The sequence below is a fragment of the Atractosteus spatula genome, chromosome 4 (genome assembly GCF_055471065.1).
Source record: "Atractosteus spatula isolate fAtrSpa1 chromosome 4, fAtrSpa1.hap1, whole genome shotgun sequence".
NCBI lineage: Eukaryota > Metazoa > Chordata > Actinopteri > Semionotiformes > Lepisosteidae > Atractosteus > Atractosteus spatula.
The window spans coordinates 779,801-799,689 of record NC_142709.1 but is presented as its reverse complement, the minus strand read 5'-3'; the positions used below and the strand labels follow the sequence as shown (position 1 = coordinate 799,689).

Genomic DNA, 19,889 nt, shown 5'->3' with positions numbered 1-19,889 from the left:
TTCCGGGCCCTATGCAGACGACATGATCCGGGGTTGAGTGAGGAAACACTGGGAAAAAGTAATGCAGGATACTGGAATGAAGACAGGGGGGCGTGTCCTTGGAGTGCTGGTGGTCGGGGGAGGTGTGGCCGAGGCAAACAATCCAGGGATGAGACAAATGGGAAATCCAAAAAACAGGGTAAAAGTCCAAAACCAGGCGATCCATCCAAGACAGACAATTTAAAAACAGGAATCGGGTCGGAACCGGCAGGGGGCACGGGAACGGGAACGGGTACAAGAAACAGAAACTAAAAGCATAACGGAGCCAGGCGCATCCAGGTCCCGGGCTCGCATGATGCGGAAACCAATGCAGAGCCCAGATTAGCGTCTGCTTCTGGCTTTAAAGGGGGAACTGAAAAGGGGCTGGAACAAGGAACAGGTGCAGGGAATGAGGCAAGCAAGGAAGGGCTGGAGCGCCCTTAAGAGGAGGGGTTTGCGATCGTGACAGTTAAGGCTTGTGAATGGCTACCAGACGTGCACTGTGGTATGGTTTTTGCAGCACAAGATATTTATTGGTCATGGATTGGCCAGATGAAGTTCATTTATTGAAAAAATAAAACTCCATACTGCAGTACTTCACTTTACTGAGAATGGAGTTGGAAAAAATGTTTCTCACCACCAGAGCTGTTAATGGTAAGATCATGACAACATGAAAATACCAATGAAATGTCAACACTCACAGTCTGCTACATCTGGAAAATAACCTAGTGAATATTTATTGTATTAGTATTAATTGCTTAGCATAGTTTCAATTCTGTTTTTACCATACCTTTCATGGGACTAATGAAGAAGAACAGCTACCTTGGGGGACTATAACAAACAGAATAATGAAAAAAACAGTTGATGAAAAGGATATACATTTATAAGATAAGAGATAAGATCACTTTATTAGCCATGTAGAATTTCTTTCATTAGGATTTTGTCTTTTTGCATACCCCAGCTTTCTCTCCATGAGACACACAGATGGGAAGAGAGAAGCTTGGGGTCAGAGTGCAGGGTCAGCCATTTACACAGCACCCCTGGAGCAGTTGGGGTTAAGGGCCTTGCTCAGGGGCCCAACGGAGTAGGATTCCTCTGCCAGCCACGGGATTTTGAACCGGCAACCTTCCAGTCACAGGCACAGATCCTTAGCCAAAGTGCCACCACTCTGCCCATGAAGTTTATTGAAGTTTACAGTAAAACTTAAGAGTGAAATTTCTGCAATTTCCCTCAAGGGATCAATAAAGTATCTATATATCTAGTAAAACAATTACCAGATACCAGGGTAAATTCCATCACTGTTGGGAAGATTTTATACTCTTTTAATCTCAGTGCTGGATGTGTACTCTTTAAAATGCATCGTGATACAGAGACGATGTCTCCTTACCTTTGACCTGATTTCTGCCTTCCTCCAGCAGAGGTAGCATGATAGTTGAGTTCATATTTCCTGGAGACCGCACCGCTGTGTACACCAGCGGTACCGACTGGACTACCACCGGGATGCGGTGCACGTGGCTCTGCAGCTTGCTGGTCTGCAGGTTGATGGGACTGGAAGGCGGCACGGGGTGGATGATGTGCAGGAACTGCTGGCCTCGCACTCCTGAGGGGGATGCCACGAGTGGGCCTGGTGTCAACACTGTGGGCATGCCGGTGGAGGAGGACGAAGACACTGAGGCAATGACCGTGGGTGAGGAGGTGTGTCGAGAGGAGGATGAGGATGACGACGAGGATGAGGAGGAAGAGGAGGAGGAGGGGGAAAAGGCAGACGCTGCTGAGGAAATGGGTGATGACTGAGATGACAGCACAGCCATGGGGGAGGTCCTGACTTTGTTCATTGACAAGTCCACTGGCTCAGTCTGTGTCTGAAACTGATCAGTTGATAACAAGTCCTCAGGAGGCTCAGGCTTCACTTTACTGAGCAAAAGAGGAACTGCTTCCATGTCTGGGTAGCTGTGTACTTTAGGACACTGTGGAAAACAGAAAATACATATATTTAATATTATATATCGGCTTATATACGGTACAGTAAATGTACTTTTGTTAACAAGCTATAATGTAATCTATTCAGAAGTGTGATTCATTTCCATTAAATGACTTATGATATAAAAGGAAATTTAGTGTTATTTGTGTTTAAGAAACAATAAACAGGTTTTATTTCAAATTTATGTTCAGTAATTAACATATTTATTACAATTATATGTGACTGCTTTTGGATAATTGTTAAATTCGCTCCTTGCAAACCAAGATATCAGTGAGACATTAAAAAAATAACTTCAAATTAAAAGGAACTGTCAGTATCTGAGGCCTTTGGAGTAATTCAGCCAAGTCAACAAAGAGTGACCCTTGAACGCTCACTGCAGAGAGTTTCAAAACTGACTTGGCAACAAAAGTCCGTTAAGATATTGTGAAATCAATTCCTTCATAAATATAACTAAATGAATATTATGAAAAAAACGTCTCAGATAAATCCTGTTAAACGTTTAATACCTCTTTTACAGTGAAAAAAGAATGGGGTGATTTGACATTTTACAGCTATGAAACCAAAGTAATAAGCAACTGAAACATTTCACATCCACCTATACATAAAATTAAAATTAAATTCAGTGTGGCACTGCAACCTTTTAGTTTTTTCACTTTTATTTAAATATATTCATCTCTGAAGGTCACAGGGTTATATGTGGAGCACTTAAAGTGTGAAATGACTGATTATTTTAAGCAACTTACAATGGTACTCAGAATGTGTATATGTGTGCATTTTAAATATGACTAATCAGTTGTGCTATGGCATTTTGAAAGGGTTAACTTTATACTGGTGTGGTAGCATCCTGTTAGAACTGGTCATTAAAAATGTTAATAAAAATGTTTCAATGTTCTTTAGTTCTGTGACAGAGTGCTTGTTATTTTTTTCTTTCTGAATGTGAAATACTCCAATACTTCCCTCTACCCTTCTGGTATGTTTGAGACAGTGTATGTGATACGAATGAAGTGTGAATGATACTTACTCTTTTTGTTGTTTCCCTAAAAGCACTGCAGTGTTTTCCCCATTTGGAGTCTTGTATTGTATTGTATTGTGTTGTATTATTTTGTGTTGATCAAGATGGCCACCAGTCACCTTTCCTGTTTGTAGTATCACACAAATGATCTTAAAGGGAAAGGTTACTGGTGAGCCATCTATAAATAACTGATGTAAGGCTAGGTGTTTTGTTTAAGCGAATATATCACGGTTGCATGACTCTGTTAAAATTTATAAGGTTTTTTTGGATTGTTGAATACTTTATTTTGAGCAAACTGCCCATCTCTGTTAACAAAAATGTGAGCGAGTCCCTTTAAGAGGATGGTCCTTAGAAGAGGAGGGGCTATAAAAGGGACTGGAGAGCTCAGTATGGAGGAGGGTGCCTTGGAGGAAAGGTGTGGTGAGTACTCCTGTGAGGGGGTTTTTTCCCCCCTGTTATCCCTATTTTGATGGCAATAAATCCAGTTTTGTCTGCATTTGAAGACTGCTTTGTGGGAGTTTCTTTTCTTTTGAGCCAAATCTGGTCACTTGGCCGGTGACAGTTCTAACAAAAAAAGTCATTCAGCAGAGCAAACCACAGCATGGCTTAAGAACATTATTGTTATGCAACTTCAAACAGCTGAGGAAACTTTGTTTTACTCATTTTTTAAGAGACAAAATGCTTTATGAATGTTTTTTCTCCAAAAATATTATTTAAAAACTGTATTCAAAAACTGGTCTTGTTAAAGTTGACTAATGCCACACAAAAACCATTTAGAAGTGGAAAAGTCATTGCTGTCAGTGCAGGAGTCTTTGCTGTAGTATGGAAACCTAAGGATGTACAGTAATAATTCAGAATGAGGATTAGCAGAAAGAAAAATATCATTCGCACCACATCATTTCATAAAAACATTAAAGATAACAAAAAGGTACAGTTATGAATGGAGTAATTATTAGTCTGATTTATAACATTTGTACAGGAATACAAATGTGTATCATATTTAAAAAATGTACAGAACTGTGCAGATTGGCTAAGACATTTACAATTTAGGGATAGTAAAGAAATATACACTCTAGGGAATTAAAATAAAATAAAAAAGCAATCTTTGAGTACCAATTCATGTATGTATTCATAAAAACTAGTTTAAGTAAAATTAATTCCAAGATGTTATCTTATGATGAGGCAGTCTGCATGTTCTCTCGCAAGTTTTGGATTTTCATCAAGTGGTCTAGTTACCTATACCCAGTCAAACTATCTTGGTTAATTGATGTCTCTAAATTGTCTTGTGATGGACTGCTGTTCTGTCCACAGTGACATCCTACCACAGCTATAGGTTTTGTGTCCATTAACAGGAATAGGTGTGTTTCCGATAATAGCTGGGTGCATGGACAAAAAAATCGTGCCATTAAGTAATTAGCACTATTCTTCCACTGGCCACCATACATCCAGTCAAAGGCTGCAACCTGTGATTTAACCACTGTAACAATGAAGGAGGGGGAGGAACCAAGGACAAAAACCTGTAAAAGTCGATATCTGTTTGAGGGGGAAGAGGTTAGCAAAACCCTGGAAAAAAAAGTAAAAAGTAAAAGCATGCCAGTTTGCATAGTGGTATCCAGACTGGACTGTCCCTATTTATCAGGATCTAGTCTGGGAAAAGAAAGACTGCTTGGAACAGTAGTATCTAGTCTGGACTGTCCCTGTTTAGTGGGATCTGGAAGACTGGAAGAAAAGGAGTGAGGCCAAAAAGAAAAGAAAAACTCAACCTTCCCCCCGTGAATTATCATAGCGGGACAGGAGAAAAGAAAACAAAAATAAAAAGGAGCAAAAATGCGGCCTCAATACTCTTGTCACAGTCCCCTCCGGGACTGTCGCTGGAAGGTTCTCCCCTTGTGGGGGTCTGCTTGTCCCTCCGGGGAGGTGCTCAGTGTGTCTTAAAGAGCCCCACAGCTGCAACTCACTCTAAATTAGCAAGGACAGCTGTAATTGCTAAGGCATCACATTGCCCTTAATCCAGAGCTCCGCCTCCACACTGAACATGCCCCCCATTATGCCACATATCCCCCCCTCATGAGACAGGTCATCAGCGGACTGAAGATCGGCAAATTTCAAAGGCCACCCCTCTGAAAACAACCACTAGGGGAGGGAGAGTGGGCCGAAAAAAAAAATTACCCTTTCGGGGAAAAACAAAAAAGAGTGAAAAAGAAAAGGAAAACAAAGCTCACCTTACAGAGGGGTCCAGGCCAAAAAACGCTTTTGACAGAAAGTTCAGACTAGATGGTAAAGGGGGGACCGCTTTTGACAGTGGGGTCTAGACTGGACCCGAAGAAAAACAAAAAAAGAAAAGGCTTGAACCCTGAAAGATCCACAGTGAGAGGGCTTCATAGCTAGGTGTGATTGCCATCAGCTGTAGAGCTAGTGCCGCATTCTCACATGGTACCAAATAAAAAAAATTGCTGGAATGCTGGTTTGCCAACTTCTTCAACTGCGGCCCACTTTGGATGACAAATGTAACAAAGTGGAAGTGGGAGGAGCCACAGCAAGCACTGTTAAAAGTTGACGGCCGATTTGAGGGGCTGGAGGCACAGGTGTGAGGTTAGCAAAAAACGAAAAAAAGGATAAAGAAAAACCACACCATGTTGCACGGTGGTGTCCAGATCCAGACTGGAATATCCCCATCTAACGGGGTCCAATCTGGGGGAAAAGGAAACCTCTTGGCACAGCAGCAGCCAGACTGGACTGTTCCTATTTATCAGGGTCCAGACTGGAAGAACTAGGCCAATAAACAAAAGAAAACTCAATCTGCCGCGGTGGTGCTCAGGGTGTCTTAAAAGGCCCCACAGCTGCAAATCACCCTAAATTTGGAAGGACAGCTGTAATTGCTAAGGCATCACATCGCCCTTAATCCAGGGCCCTGCCTCCACACTGAACACGCCCCACATATGTCACACCACAGGTTTGTAAAAAAAGACTGATTAATCTTTATCGATCCATAATATGCCAGTCATAGCTGAAATATAAATTATGGGCTTCATACAACAAGCACAGTGAAATAATTGAAATTACGAAACAATTTATTTTGTCAGTTACAAGTACCCCTCAACAGAGAAATCACCTTCCTGGTTTTGTCTTTCTTGGGATCAAACCCCTGTTAGCTCACTGTTCTGTTCCACATTAAGATATTACTGGGATAGAAAGGAACTTTGGAAGGGCACCAGTTGTCTCTCTCTCTTCTGCTTTGCATCCCCCTCACAGGAACTCAGTTTTCTTGGCTCCCCTAATGGCTTATGTAAGTTTTTTTTTGGAAAAAGCATACAGGTTCAATCATTTGACCTCCAGTATTATTATTTGTGTTATCCTTGCTTTTGAAATATGATTCAGTAGGAAATAACACAACTTACTAATACATCCCATTTCTTTACTGAAGCACTGTCTTTTTTTTCTTATTATACATATCCTATTAGCTGACACTGTTGTTGCGTTAAAATTTTAATATCACTTTTGCTTTGGTTTATTCCTTCATCAGGGATAAATCTCTACTTCTGTCATTTAAATATAACCTCATGCTCAAAAAGAGAAAACCAAACAGTGCATCATTCAGAATGTGACTAGGCAAATGTATGTGAAAGCACAGTAGCCAATAAAAACATAAAGCAAATGGATATGGGTGCATGTGGGTATGTGCTTATGTGGGTGTTTTTTTAAAGCAGACCACCTGCAATTCAGCTACTACATGCCTTCCAAGGCAGAGGAAAAGGCGGCTCATTGCTATTTCTAGCACTGTACAACACCCAAGACAACTACACTATCAGCCAACTTTTACAGCCTACAATAACTAACATCAATATTGGCACCACACCACCCTGTCAAAACCCCTGTTATATGTCTACCAAAAATAATATGTATCAATCTGAAAATTAAAAAATTAAAAAAACAACATTAAGGTACAACACTCTTAACATATATTTCTAGCTTCTGTGGTTTCAACTAACAAAACGAATGAATACTAGAGGTCAGGTTAGCTTATCTACCAAAGTCTGTCCTCTGATGTGCAAGACGTTCTGACATAATTAATAATATTTAGATCAAAAATACAGGAAACATTTATCCTACTTGGATTTTGACTTCCAGTTATTTCTTCAGAGTGCACAATGCATGTGCATGGATTTAAATTTGAATATTTACTTTGTGAGATTTTCTGCTTTTTTGTCTTGTTGGACCCTTTTTTTGCATGGACCTTTTATTTTTTATGGTCAGGCTGTAGAGTGAAGTGCTGTCCAACAAGTACTGAAGCATTTTTTCTATTTAAGAAGTTTGCTCTAAACTTCAGAATTAATTCTGCTGCTGCCATCACTAGTTACATCATCAATAAAGATGATTGAGCCAGTTTCAGAGGCAGACTTGTATGCCCAGGCCAGGCCATGACCCCCACCATGCTTCAAAATTTGCTAGAAAGTACAAAGATGAGCTAGGAGCCTTCTGGAACAATGTTTTATGGGCTGATGAGATCAAGATAAACCTTTACCAAAGTAATGGAAAGGTTATAGAAGTTAAAGGAAGTGTGGGGAAAAAAAGGAATTTCAGATACTGCAAAATACCACCTCATCTGTGAAGCATGAAGCATGGCCTGGCCTGGGCACAAAGTATGTTTTTGTTCTAATAAGATCTAATGTATAAATTTCATTAACCAAATGTAAACATATTGTGCTTATCATTCATTTTAATTTCATGAATACAAATACTAATTGCTTGACTATAAACCCAATATTTATGGAGAGCACTGAAAAATATAAGAAATTATGTTTTAAGCTGCTAATGGTTTTTAATGATTATTAATTTATCATTCTGACTTCTTTATTTCCCTCTACAATGAAGGTTTTGTTAAATAAATAATGTGGCAGGAGTCCTGGGTGGCAATGCATGAACTCATACTTTGTTACAGGTGTGGCCACCCGCAATGCTATGATACACATCACTTTTCTGCTGGTTAACTGTCTGCTGCGCTTTCTGATTCTCAGATCATCTGCTGGACAGGTGTTCCTTTCAGGGATCAAAGGATTGGAAATCTTTGTGTTCAAGTGTGGGGTCAGTCCTGTGAGGTGGGTGGTCCATTAATGGGTGTGGTCATCAGTGTGTGGCCCGGTGTTATCATGCAGCAAGATACTGCCCAGAGGCAGCAGTCCCAGCTGTTTTTGACGAGTGGCCTCCTACAACTAGTCCAGTGTATGACAGCAGTGTTCCGCAAGCACGCTCTTGCCCTGGCAGAGAAAATCAACAGGAAACACACCCTACTGGTTCCAAAACACAGTTGCCAGGACCCTCCTTACTGATAGAGCTCTTCTGGCCTTCTTTGCAGGAGGGGACAATATTAGTGTCAGCTCTGCTGTCACGTGATGCACCCACATGTTATCGTAGGTAACCACACACAGCAGGAAATGCAGCCCTTCATGTGTGGTAATGTCAGAGGCAGCTGAAGGAGCTCCATCTCACTGGATTTGTCAACATCTGTGAGCTGCTTCAGTACTCAGTGGGTACAAACTTTGCAATACCCCAACTGTCAAGTACCGTGATGTACACTTGTGTACTGGTACCCAGAGAAGTGTTAAGTATGTTTAAGAATGACAACAACTTTCACCTTTTTTATAATTCTGAATTCAAGGCAAATCCAAGTAAGCAAATATTCTCCTCCGAGGAGCAGGTGCTTGGATACTCATGTTGAGCATCCTTTTCTTATTATGGAAGGCATTATCTTTTTTCTACCTTGGAAAATACTGTGGAATACCAATACCATGGAAACACCTGGCTTCCAAGATATGACACATGAGCTATCCATGAATCTCTGCTGATTGTCCAATGTTCTGTGGTGCCATTCATCTACAGAACGTGAATCACACTGCATTGACTACATTCACACAACACTGCCTTCTTTTAAAGTAATACTTGGCATTACCACAGATGGCGCAGTGATATCTGTTCACAATGAATCAGATGATGGTTTTAGAATGCCCTGTGTTCTCAAAACATACAGGTGACTACTTGGTTTGACTGCGTTTTAAGTGCTCTTACCTTATTTGATAATAAGGTATTTTTTTTACTTTTACACAAGATTACTATGTAAATTGTTTGTAATCGATAGCCAATATTTTTCCTGTTAACTAATTTATTGTTTTCTACTGATTTCTGTTATTTGCTCATTACATATACAATAGTTTGCCCTCATGTTTCAGTTTTCATCAGAAGTACTTTCCACCTCACCACCCTATCAAAGATTTGTACCCAGAAAGCATTTTTGGATTGACTGAAAAGCAAATGCAGGAAGTATCACAGTATATGCTGTTGTTACTTGGGCATTCTTTATGGACACATACTAGCCATTTCATTATTCACACCTTCACAGCTGTGTTAGTATATATTCCATGATTCTATAAAAACAGAGCCTTTAACCTTGAAGAATTCTTCACCAACTGCACTGTGTGTCATTTTACTGGTCTATCCTGTACAGTTTGTTTTCAGATTTGGGTCACAGTAAGAACACAAGATTGCCATTAAATTATATTAAGTATGTCAGGGTAGATAGTATACCATTTCATGGCACCTTATTCCAGACTGTATATACAAAAGAATGTTAATAGTCTCATCATATTTCGATCTTCTGGGACACTTTGTGACCATGTTTAGCATTAAAGACTTTAAGCATATTTTTATTTTTTTATTCTTGTTTGAGTGAGGTTTTAAAAAGCATTTGTTTCTGCCCCTCCAGAGCCATTCTTTTGTGAGCTGAAAGACTGAATGAGAGGAACAGCCTTTAGCAGCCCAGAAAAAACAAAAGAAGACAACGAAATACATGTGAACCAGAACAGCTACCCCTGTTCCAAAAGATAAAGAGGAGTCACACACAGGAAGAGGAGCTGGGTGGGGACTGAGGGGCAGCTACACCCTCCTGAACTCTCTACAGTGTTTGAACTCGTCTTTGTTTATTGAAGAAAATATCAACTAACTGCAAATACCAACATCCCACACTGGTTAATGATAGTCAGAAAACAAACATGCTTTTTTCCTCTCTCTATATATATATCTGTTTGCACAGTTTTGGGGCACAAAGTACAGATTTGTGTGTCTTTATACAGTACAAAATATCCCAAAAAAATCTTTATTTTAATTGTTATCTTCATGATAAGATACATTTTCAAAATTTCATTATCAGTATGCTATTGATGTCAACAGTTAAAAAACACTTTCCAGTGCTTCAATTGCTTGAAATTATTCTCTAAAACACCTTGCAAGAGGTTGTTTGGCAGAATATGAAATGAATGGAATCAATTTTGTCTGCTCTACTATGATGTGTGTCTTTCTAGAATGTTTTATTAATTTTAGAGTTTGACATAAATAAGTCACACAAACTTAAACAGGAATGAATCTGGTTTTAAAATTAAACCCATTTAACATGTGATTATGATCTGTGATCATTTTTTCATCTTTTATATATTTGAATGAAGACAATCTTGTGTACTGCTTTATGAAGGGAAAGAAAATTACTGTTCAAAAGAAGGTTGATATGTACAACATATAAAGGCTAACATATTTAGTTTTACTGTGCTAAACATATTGATTTTTTTTTATTTCTCATGAAAAAATATCCAAATGTCAAGCATCTGTGAGAATAACAGCAAAATGTCCCTCACTTTATTGAATCTTCTTCAATAAGTGCAAAGTCAAGGCTCTTACAGATACTCTGAAGCTAACACTCAGCTTGAAAGACACTGGTTGTCATATCACACTTCTACATCCTACAGAAAAGCTGAAAAAGCAGAAAAGCAACATTGTGTTTTACTATTATTTATTATTAACTTATAATATTGCTCTCTTTTCCATTAGTATCTTGCCAGCTGAATACCCATTGTTCAAAGTTTCTTGCACCCCCACCACCAATTTTCACCCTTACTGCTGCCTCCCTGGTTAATTCCTCATAAGTGAGTGGGAGTTAGCAATCTAGACCTGTAAAGCTTAGCCAAGTGAGTAAAGTACATTATTTAATCTTTGTTTTTATCCCACCACGTAAATTAAAACTTGACTGAGCTACTGAACTACTAGTAGTAGTTGTAGTATTTCAACTATTGAAATAGCATGTCCTGCTATATGATGATATATTTCTTGACTCCTTCCAAAAATTCACAATAAGATCTATGATTTAATGGAGATTTTCTTGAGTCCCTACAATTGTTCATACAATCTGTCAATTTTAAACAGTGATTTTTCTTTCTTTTTATGTCTAGTTTTCCGTGGAGGTCTATTTTCAAAGATCCTCCTACAGAGTCCAAAGACTTACAAGAATATAATAAAGTCGTGCTCAGGAACAAGTAAAGGTTTATTCCATGCTGAAAAAAGAAGAAAAGAAACACCCAAAGTATCCTCCACAGCCGAAATGTTGTGATTCCTTTCTTCTCTTTCAGCATAGATTAAACCTTTACTTGTTCCTTTGTAGCCTACGCATGCTGATGCAGCTATCTACTAGAATAAAGTCATGTTAAGAACATTTACCAATATAAAGATACAAATATATTTGTTTTCAATGAGGAATTCCATTACGTGACTTCAGGGTTTATAATAGTCAGCCTAGTATACTGCCCTGTCACATCTGAGTGCATACCCACTTGAAGGTGGAAAGGTAAGGCTGCTTTGCATACAGGTATTTGAGATAGAGGCAGACAGAGATGAGCACATGAGTGGCTGTGCACAAAAAACACCTGAAAATAGTCCTGTCCTTCATTCTGTAGGTGGGATATGAGAACGTTTTTCATCATATGAACTGCAAAGAGACTGAAATAAAAATTAAACTAATGGTGTAAAAAACAGAAATATCAGTCATGTTCTTAGAGTTTATCAGCCTCACAGACTTTATTAAAGTCACAGATGCATTTACATACATAAAAAGAAGCAAGAAGAAAGGAGCAGACTTGCTCACAGATGATTGTACAAAAATAGATAAGCTGAACCAGACAGAACTGGGTCCAGTTGGTGTAGAAAACGCATAAAATTCTTGATAAGATATCAAATTATAGCCTTGCTGAAATAGAAGGGAACACAATATGAACTGTGAACAGAAGAGAAAGTGTCACACTTCCATCATCTTGTGGCTTTCAGATGATGATTATGGGTATACAGATGAACCTTTATTCTAAAAATCCAAACTAAAATTACAAAGCCACATAGCTCTATCATCGGTAAATCAAAAGCTGAATATGCTACCTTAATTAATATTTTTACCACATTCAATGTGTTGATAAATTCAAGATCTTGCTGCTACTATCAGAGAAGCTTAAGCAATTTTGATTTCAGGTTTGCATACTAATGCCACACAACTATACAGTGTCACCTTTCATAAGTCATATACAGTATGTAAGAGAAGGTGTCAGGAAAGGGAACAAAATGCTTTACCCCAAATTATACTTTTATTATCTGCCAAGGAATGTTGGTTAATTTTACAAAACTAAAAAAAAATAATGCACATGTATAAGCATGTATACACATGTATCACTTTGTTTATCTCTGTGTAAAATGACTTAAATAACATTGCTGAATTCCTTTTTATCTTTATTAACTTAAGATTATCTCCCGTTGTGTTACTTAATGTTCCAGCAACAGTTCTGTTAATCTCAGTGCAATCACAACACTCACTGTTGAACATGTTAGCCCTATAGTTTGAAAAAATGTCTGCAGCCCTCTTCTGTAACCTGAGGCAATTACGTCTTGACTATTGGGCAAAAAGCAACATCTTCACTTGCAATAACATTTAAAGCAATAAGGTTAGGTCTTTCACAGTACTAGTGTTACCACAGTGTAGTCCGTGCTCATATCATATAGCAAAGATAAGACTGAAGAGTGTGTGGGAAGAGAATCCTTCCTACACATTGGGCATGTTATTACAGATATCCACCCTTTGTAAGTCTTAAAGCTTGTGAAATCATCATCTTTTTACTTTCAAAATCTTCCTCATATTTAACTAATATGAAAATCATATCATAATTCTGTGCTTTTATGCTCTATAGAATAAGTCCCAAGTGCACTTTGCAGGTTATATAATTGTTATTTCAATCTAGGTCTTCAAAAGAAGACATGTTTTATCAGCACACCCTCTCGGTTATTCTTTCAGTATGTCATATTGATAAGTAAAAACTATTAATCATTATTAGCATTGTAAAATACTGATCAGGTCACACACTTTTTAAACATACAAGATACAAGTGCAATATCTAATTAAGGCAGAGACCTTACCTTACATTTGAATATTTTCTTAGGGTAGTGTGATTTGGAGGTAAAGACTTTCTCTTTTCATTTTACAGTACTTTCAACAAACATTGCAAGGACAATTTTTCCTGCGCTTTTCATAACACTGGTAGTGCTCATGTAGTCAAAGCGTAGTTAGAGGACAAAGGGCTCAGAAAAGATCTGTCTTACAAGAAAGGTTTCATTAACACTGCCAGTAATTAACAACCTTCTGATGAACTTTCCTCAAAAGAAAAGTACCATCCAGTACCTGTTAAATGATATGTTCCCCCTATCTACCTTAAAAGCAAGCTCTGCTTATGTCATTTGCTTATGTTACATCCCAGTTGGAATTCAAGAAAATTGACAGAAATTGTTCTTCCTCTGAAAGTGTTATATCGTCGGCTTGATTATTTCAACTATCAGCATTATCACAGGCTTTGCTAAATGGTGTTAGCCAAGCAAAATGGGAGTGTTAAGGATACAAAAGCAATCAAGTAATGATTTCTGTTAGGAAGGCACAATCATAGCACTTCAGAGAGTTAGTGCAATGGGTCCATGGGACTAATTTACCATGGGGCTAGGTACTCTGTCATTTTGCATAATATTTCTATAAGAAAACAGATTCAAATGTTTTAATAGACATAAGACATAGTCAGGAAAATTGAGGTGAATTATTCTTATTTTGTACAACATCTTATGCAACTAGTAGCTATAATGATGGATAGTTTCATTCCTACTTTGTTGTATTTTGCATGAGATATGATTTGCAATAGAAAAAGAGTTTATTATCTTCATATACAGTATTAGCTATGTAGGGAAGATTTGGTCATGCCAAAACACATTCCAGTAAAACTTTAGAGCACTACAACAATTGCCATGATTCAGCTTTTAAGAGGAATAACCTGCAGTGCTGCACAGGGATTGTGAGATCTGTGGTGAATCTACTGCTGAAGTATTTTTAACATCAGGAGAGAAAAGTGAGTCCTACAGTAGTTATAGAAACAGGAAACCACCAGCATGCAGCAAGCCAATCTCCCATAGAGCCTCATATTTATTATTTATAGGATAGCTAGTCTTTGTGGTAAGGATTCTGTGATGGAAATTATTAAGCTACTGCATATAATAAATTGCAGGCTCTCTCTTACTAGAAGAAACTTTTTCAAGGAAAGATATTTTACTCTTGTACTTTTTATTTAAAAGGATGATGTTTAGTTTTATTGAGATTTATGAGGTCCACAGGTTTTTAATTTAGTTCCAACATTTGTGCCCCCTGACCTTATCTGAACAAAATTGTAAAATATTTCCCATGTGCAAATACAAGAAGCTGAAGCTGCTAAATATTTTCGTCAACAAAGGCCACACTTTTAACAGATTCTGCAAAACAGAAACATAAAAAGCTACTTCAGAAAAAGAAAATAAGATGGGAATATATATAGGAAGCAGTTCAATCATTCAAATCAGCCTAGAGTTTTAGTACCATGGCATTTCAGCATATCATTCTACAATAGTGTCACATCTGCGAAGAAATATGCCCCCCTCCAGTATAATGTTCTGAAAAAATCAATTATTTACACAGATGTAATTTAAAGTTAGTTTTTAGTTACAAGATAAAAGAAACAATTCAATTGCTGATTGTGGAACCTTCTTCAAGTGTGAACTACACAACCAAAACATTTTGTCCTTCTCTTTCTTTTTCTTATTGCTTTTCAGAGTGGTATTGACCATAGTTTATTTCTTTATGACCATACAAGTCCCAATAAAATCAAAGTGCTACTGTACTGTACATACTGTAGCTATAATAAATCTATTATTCTAGCATGCATACATATCCAACAAATGCGCTGATTAAAATGTGTCTTTTCAACCCTGATAATTATGCAACATTATCCAATTAACAGTTTGAATATTATATTAGAAAAGGAGGTGATTTTCCTATAGAAAATCTTGGGCCTCATATCCATTCCTCTTCCACACCCCAGCATTAAATGGAAGACAGTAAGACAACATGTTTGCTAAGGGGTGCGTTCTTATGAAGCTTCTTGTGCAAAGGTGATCTCTGAAACATGGAAGACACAGAGGTCTGCATGTTTTAATTACACAACAACAATGCCACCGCTCAGCGAAACAGAGAGAGAGAATGCACTCTAGGAATATTGCTGGAAAAATCATTGCAGCCTGAAGTCACTAGGGATTTCGGGCTCCATCTTTCAACCATCTCGAGACCCCAACAGTATCACCAACCGACAAGAAGAACCTGAGATTGATACAGACCTGGACAACCACATGTAATGACAGAATCTCAAAGTTCACTAGATTTGATAGACCACCTGAAGGATCACATCAGCACAGCAGCAACTACAGCTTCTCAAACAACTGGGCATCAAGGAGGACCCATAAACCCTGTTGCAGTGATTAGACACTCATGTATGTAGGGTACCTGACTCAAAAGCACAATGTGACCTTTAAATCTGCTTGTCAGAACATTTTAATATTGAGAAAGTTTTTATAGCCCTAAATCATGCTATTTCCTGTGTTCCTACATATTTGTGTTTCAATACAAGTATGCATGCACATGATACATTACACAAATTACAATTACTTTAATTGTAATGTACACAACGCCTAAGGGGGGTTCATTTTTCTCACTGCTTTTTACTTCATAGTTGTTTCTTAAATGCACAAATGGAGACAAAATAGTGTGATTATTACTGTGAGTGCTTAAAGGAACTGCTGAAATTTCCTTCATTTCCATAATCCGCAGCACTAATCGCGTCTAAAGAAAAAAAAGGATTATTTCTGTATGTTCTTTCAGGGCTTCTACTAACCTCTTTCCTAAGCTGTGAACAGCAACAATTTGCTTCAGTAAGGAGGCACCAGCACAAAAGCTATATTTAAAGGCTAAGCTTCCTCCTTAAAAAGTGAGCATCTATCATATACAGTACATTTCTGGGGGTTTGTCACACAATTATTTGGTGGTTAATGATCTGTTAATGAATAATTTTCACCAAAGGAGCCTCCAGGTTGCCCTGAGAACTGTGTTGTCCTCCAATACTGTCCGTGCACTGCTGAAGGAAGAGTAAAGAAAACTGTTGCTTTGCTTTCAGAATGTCTTACATCATTAAGCTACAGTACGTAAGTGCCAATGAAAAAATGTACATCCCACTTGCAGTATTTCTTTTCATCCCTCCACAGGAATTTCTGAAAATGTTAAATGCTGTAACATGACAGAGGCCATACAGAAACTCTGTCCTGCTACAGAAATTAAACTCTATTTATACAGTATATAAGATCATATACAGGACTTCAGTGCAGAATTCAACGACATGACCCTTGTGACTGTTATGCCTGTCCTTGCAGGAGGGCTGTGACATAGGCTGGTTCTGCTGCAGCAGCTGTCCTCGCCTCTTCCACCTGTCACTCAGGCCTGTTGCTGTGGAAACGCAATCAGACAGGAAGCTTGCTTCACCTGTGGGTAATTACCTCCTCCCCTGTGTCCTAGTGAAACAGGCTATTTAAGGTCTTATTTAAAGCAGTGCTCTGGCCTCTGTTATAAAAGTTAACGCCTGAGCCTTTCAAACCCTCAGTCCTGTCTTCCTGTCTTCCTGTCTTCCCGTCTTCCCGTCTTCCCGTCTTCCTGTCTTCCCGTCTTCCCGTCTTGGGCTTTGTTTGAACCCTCAACCCTACCTTGTCTCTCCCTGTCTTGACCTTGTCTCTCAGACTTTCCCTTGGTGCCTTGAACTGTAATTTACAAACCTTAATGAGCTGTGTTATGAACCTTTCTGCTTACTCCCGACCTAGACTTGTGTATCTCCCTTTTGTGCTTTCATTTATTGCCACCAGTCTTTCAACCTTGCCTGCATCGAATATGGATCTGGACTGTGTTTGACTGACACTCATTTTTTCTTACACACCTCACTGTCCTCTTTTGCCTGTCTTGTCCCACACCCGGGTTCATTTACAATACCTCGGAAAGCTGTATCTCGCCATTTTAAACAGTGATACCTTAGAGTGATCAGGACGGATAAAACAGGCGGATGCTACAGTTAGAGTTGCACACCTCTGACTTACAAAAAAATGAGATACAGTACCAAAGGTATTACTCAATAAAAAAATGCATTAGTTTGCTGCTTTTACTACAGTAGTTCTTACCTGTATTTATGGAGATGTACTGGCTCCGATGGCTCCCTTTTCCTAAAAAAGCTTTGTTGCTTGTGAAAACTGACTTAAAACTATTTTAATGTTATAAAAACTTCTTTTTTTGTAGCTGGAGAGCAAATGTTTTGTCTCTTATTTGTCTGTTAATCTATACGTTGTAGTTAAACAATCCTGCAGAACATAATTCTCCTCTGTTATATTGTACTGAAGTACTGTACAGTACTCTACAAAGGTCAACAGCATATTTATTTGACTGTTGCTGCTGTATAAATCCAGTAAAATACCAAAAATTGGTATTTATGGTACGTACTAAAAGGTGAGCTAGTAAGACCTCATAGGTAGCAGAATTGCTCACAGTTCAGGAAGAGGAGAGAACAACATGTATAAATGTTTATTGAATGTTAAGGTTAATTATTTTGTTCTTATTTTGCATTTTATACAATATAAACATAAAATACAGACTAAGACAATAAAGAAATTTTGTTGATTTAATTCATAAACATTAGACAATATGGAGATGAACAGTGGTTGGAAGAACACTGTCACAAAAATTTGCCCAGCTCCCTGTGTGTTACCCTAGCAATGCTCTTCATCCGGTGCTTGGAGCACATGTTTTCTCAAGCACTCCCTCAACTTAAGTGGCTGCAAAGAGTATGTTTAAGTGAGAACTATCCATCCATTTTCTAACCACTTTATCCAGTACAGGGTTGCGGGGAGCTGGAGTCCCCAAGAAGCAACAGGTGCAGAGCAGAGTATACACTGGACAGGCTGCCAGTCCATCGCAGGGCGCACACAGATAAACACACTCACACCAGGGACAATTGTACAGAAGCCAATTAACTTGCCAGTGTGTCTTTGGACTATAGGAGGAAAAAAACACCCTGTGGAAACCCACACAAACACAGGGAGAACATACAAACTCCATGCAAATAGCACCCTAGGAACTGAACCCAGGGTCCCAGTGCCCATTGTGCCACCATACCTCTGAAAGTGAGAACTAATTTGTTCTAAATTAAAAAAACAGTATATATTCTTGAGATGTGTTGAACCAAACCCACACAAATTAAAATCTCGTAAAGGCAATATTACCTGAACATACTGCTTTCATGAGCTTGTGCATATTGACTCCTCTGACTCAAAAGTGAGTCAGAGGAGCCTCCCCTCATGTCTTTATTCTCTCTGTGAGGATACAGGGGTTGTCGCTATGAACAGCTGGCTATTTCAAAATGAGTGGGTATATAACCCCAAAAAAACCCAGTGCTTCTAAATGTGTAAGAAAAAAAATCTCATGTAACTATTGAAGCAATAGTTCTTTTTGCACCTGTAACAAGGCTCAGTGTGCAAGATCCCATTACAAAGCTCTGAAAACAAAAACACTCGCTGTAGAGACTCTGATCTTGTGACGTAGCCACTGGCAGAGTTCTCCAGAGTCTATCGAGAGCTGCTATGAGTGCAATGTCATCAGCTAGAGCTGCACTGTAAAGGCTGTTATGCATCCAAACTATGTTCTTTATGTGTAGTATGAAAAGGAATTATTTAACTCAATATATGTTTCCTTTCATTCAATTATTTAAATATATTTAATTAATTTTAGTAGTATAATGGGGTGCATTCCATAATAATGAGTGAGAATTGTTTTAGTAAAAAAAATTGTTTTGAATGAATAAATGATACCAATAATTTCACAAAAAATATTTTACCTAATTCCTGAGTGCTTTGATCTATAATTTAATATATTAGAAACAACATACCAGTAAATCTGAAAATTTAAGTTTCCTTAACTGTAGACATTATACATTGTCTTTTATATTATTATATTATATTGTATTATATTACCCAATGATATACAAAAATAATGCATTGAAAATTGCAACTTCACTTTTTAAGTTAACTGTAGTTAATAAACTAAACTAATCAAAACTAAAGCATCCTTCAGGAGTCGTAATTTTTAAGTGAAAATGTAATCCATGAATTCTATCTTTAGATGACAATAAACATTTTGACTCTGAAGCCCCAGTCTACTGCTGAAGCACCTTAAAGGGCTACTGCATGGTTTCTATATGCAGAAGCAGTTACCACTTACCACTCCAGTTCCTTACTAGTATTAATACTGGATGCTTTCTGTTGTTTATGTTGTTTTTTTCACTTTCTGCAGAACAATTTTAATAAAATGTAAAAATATGAAATAGCACAAAGAACATACTGATGCTCATGTAATAGTTAGCCTTTATAAATCCTATTTCAGACAGCCCCCCCAGATACACAGACAGTGTATTACTGTTTTATTTTAAGTGTACTTCTTTTCTTTTTATATGCAGTACGTGTGCACTATTTGTTAGAATATAGTGATAATAACTGTTCTCTGTATTGTTTCCATAGAATATCATACATTGTATAAATGTCTGACCTCTTGTAGACAGCCCTGTACAGCACATAGGCTTAAAAAGCTAAGCTATCCTG

The 19,889-nt window shown here is 38.0% G+C and overlaps 1 protein-coding gene and 1 long non-coding RNA gene across 3 annotated transcripts in view; one reads left to right on the top strand and one right to left on the bottom strand.

The window, feature by feature from the left end:
- Window positions 1–19,889, bottom strand: part of klf12b (Kruppel like factor 12b) — an 81,994-nt gene that overhangs the window by 34,148 nt on the left and 27,957 nt on the right. For both annotated transcript variants that reach the window (XM_088913963.1, XM_088913962.1), the window contains exon 3: window positions 1,406–1,985. In XM_088913963.1, coding sequence (XP_088770089.1) covers window positions 1,406–1,985 — 580 coding nt within the window. The remainder of the gene's footprint in view (window positions 1–1,405; window positions 1,986–19,889) is intronic.
- Window positions 8,026–10,458, top strand: LOC148835575 (uncharacterized). Its single transcript, XR_016091000.1, has 2 exons — window positions 8,026–8,107; window positions 9,769–10,458. It is a non-coding gene; the product is annotated as an uncharacterized LOC148835575 (long non-coding RNA).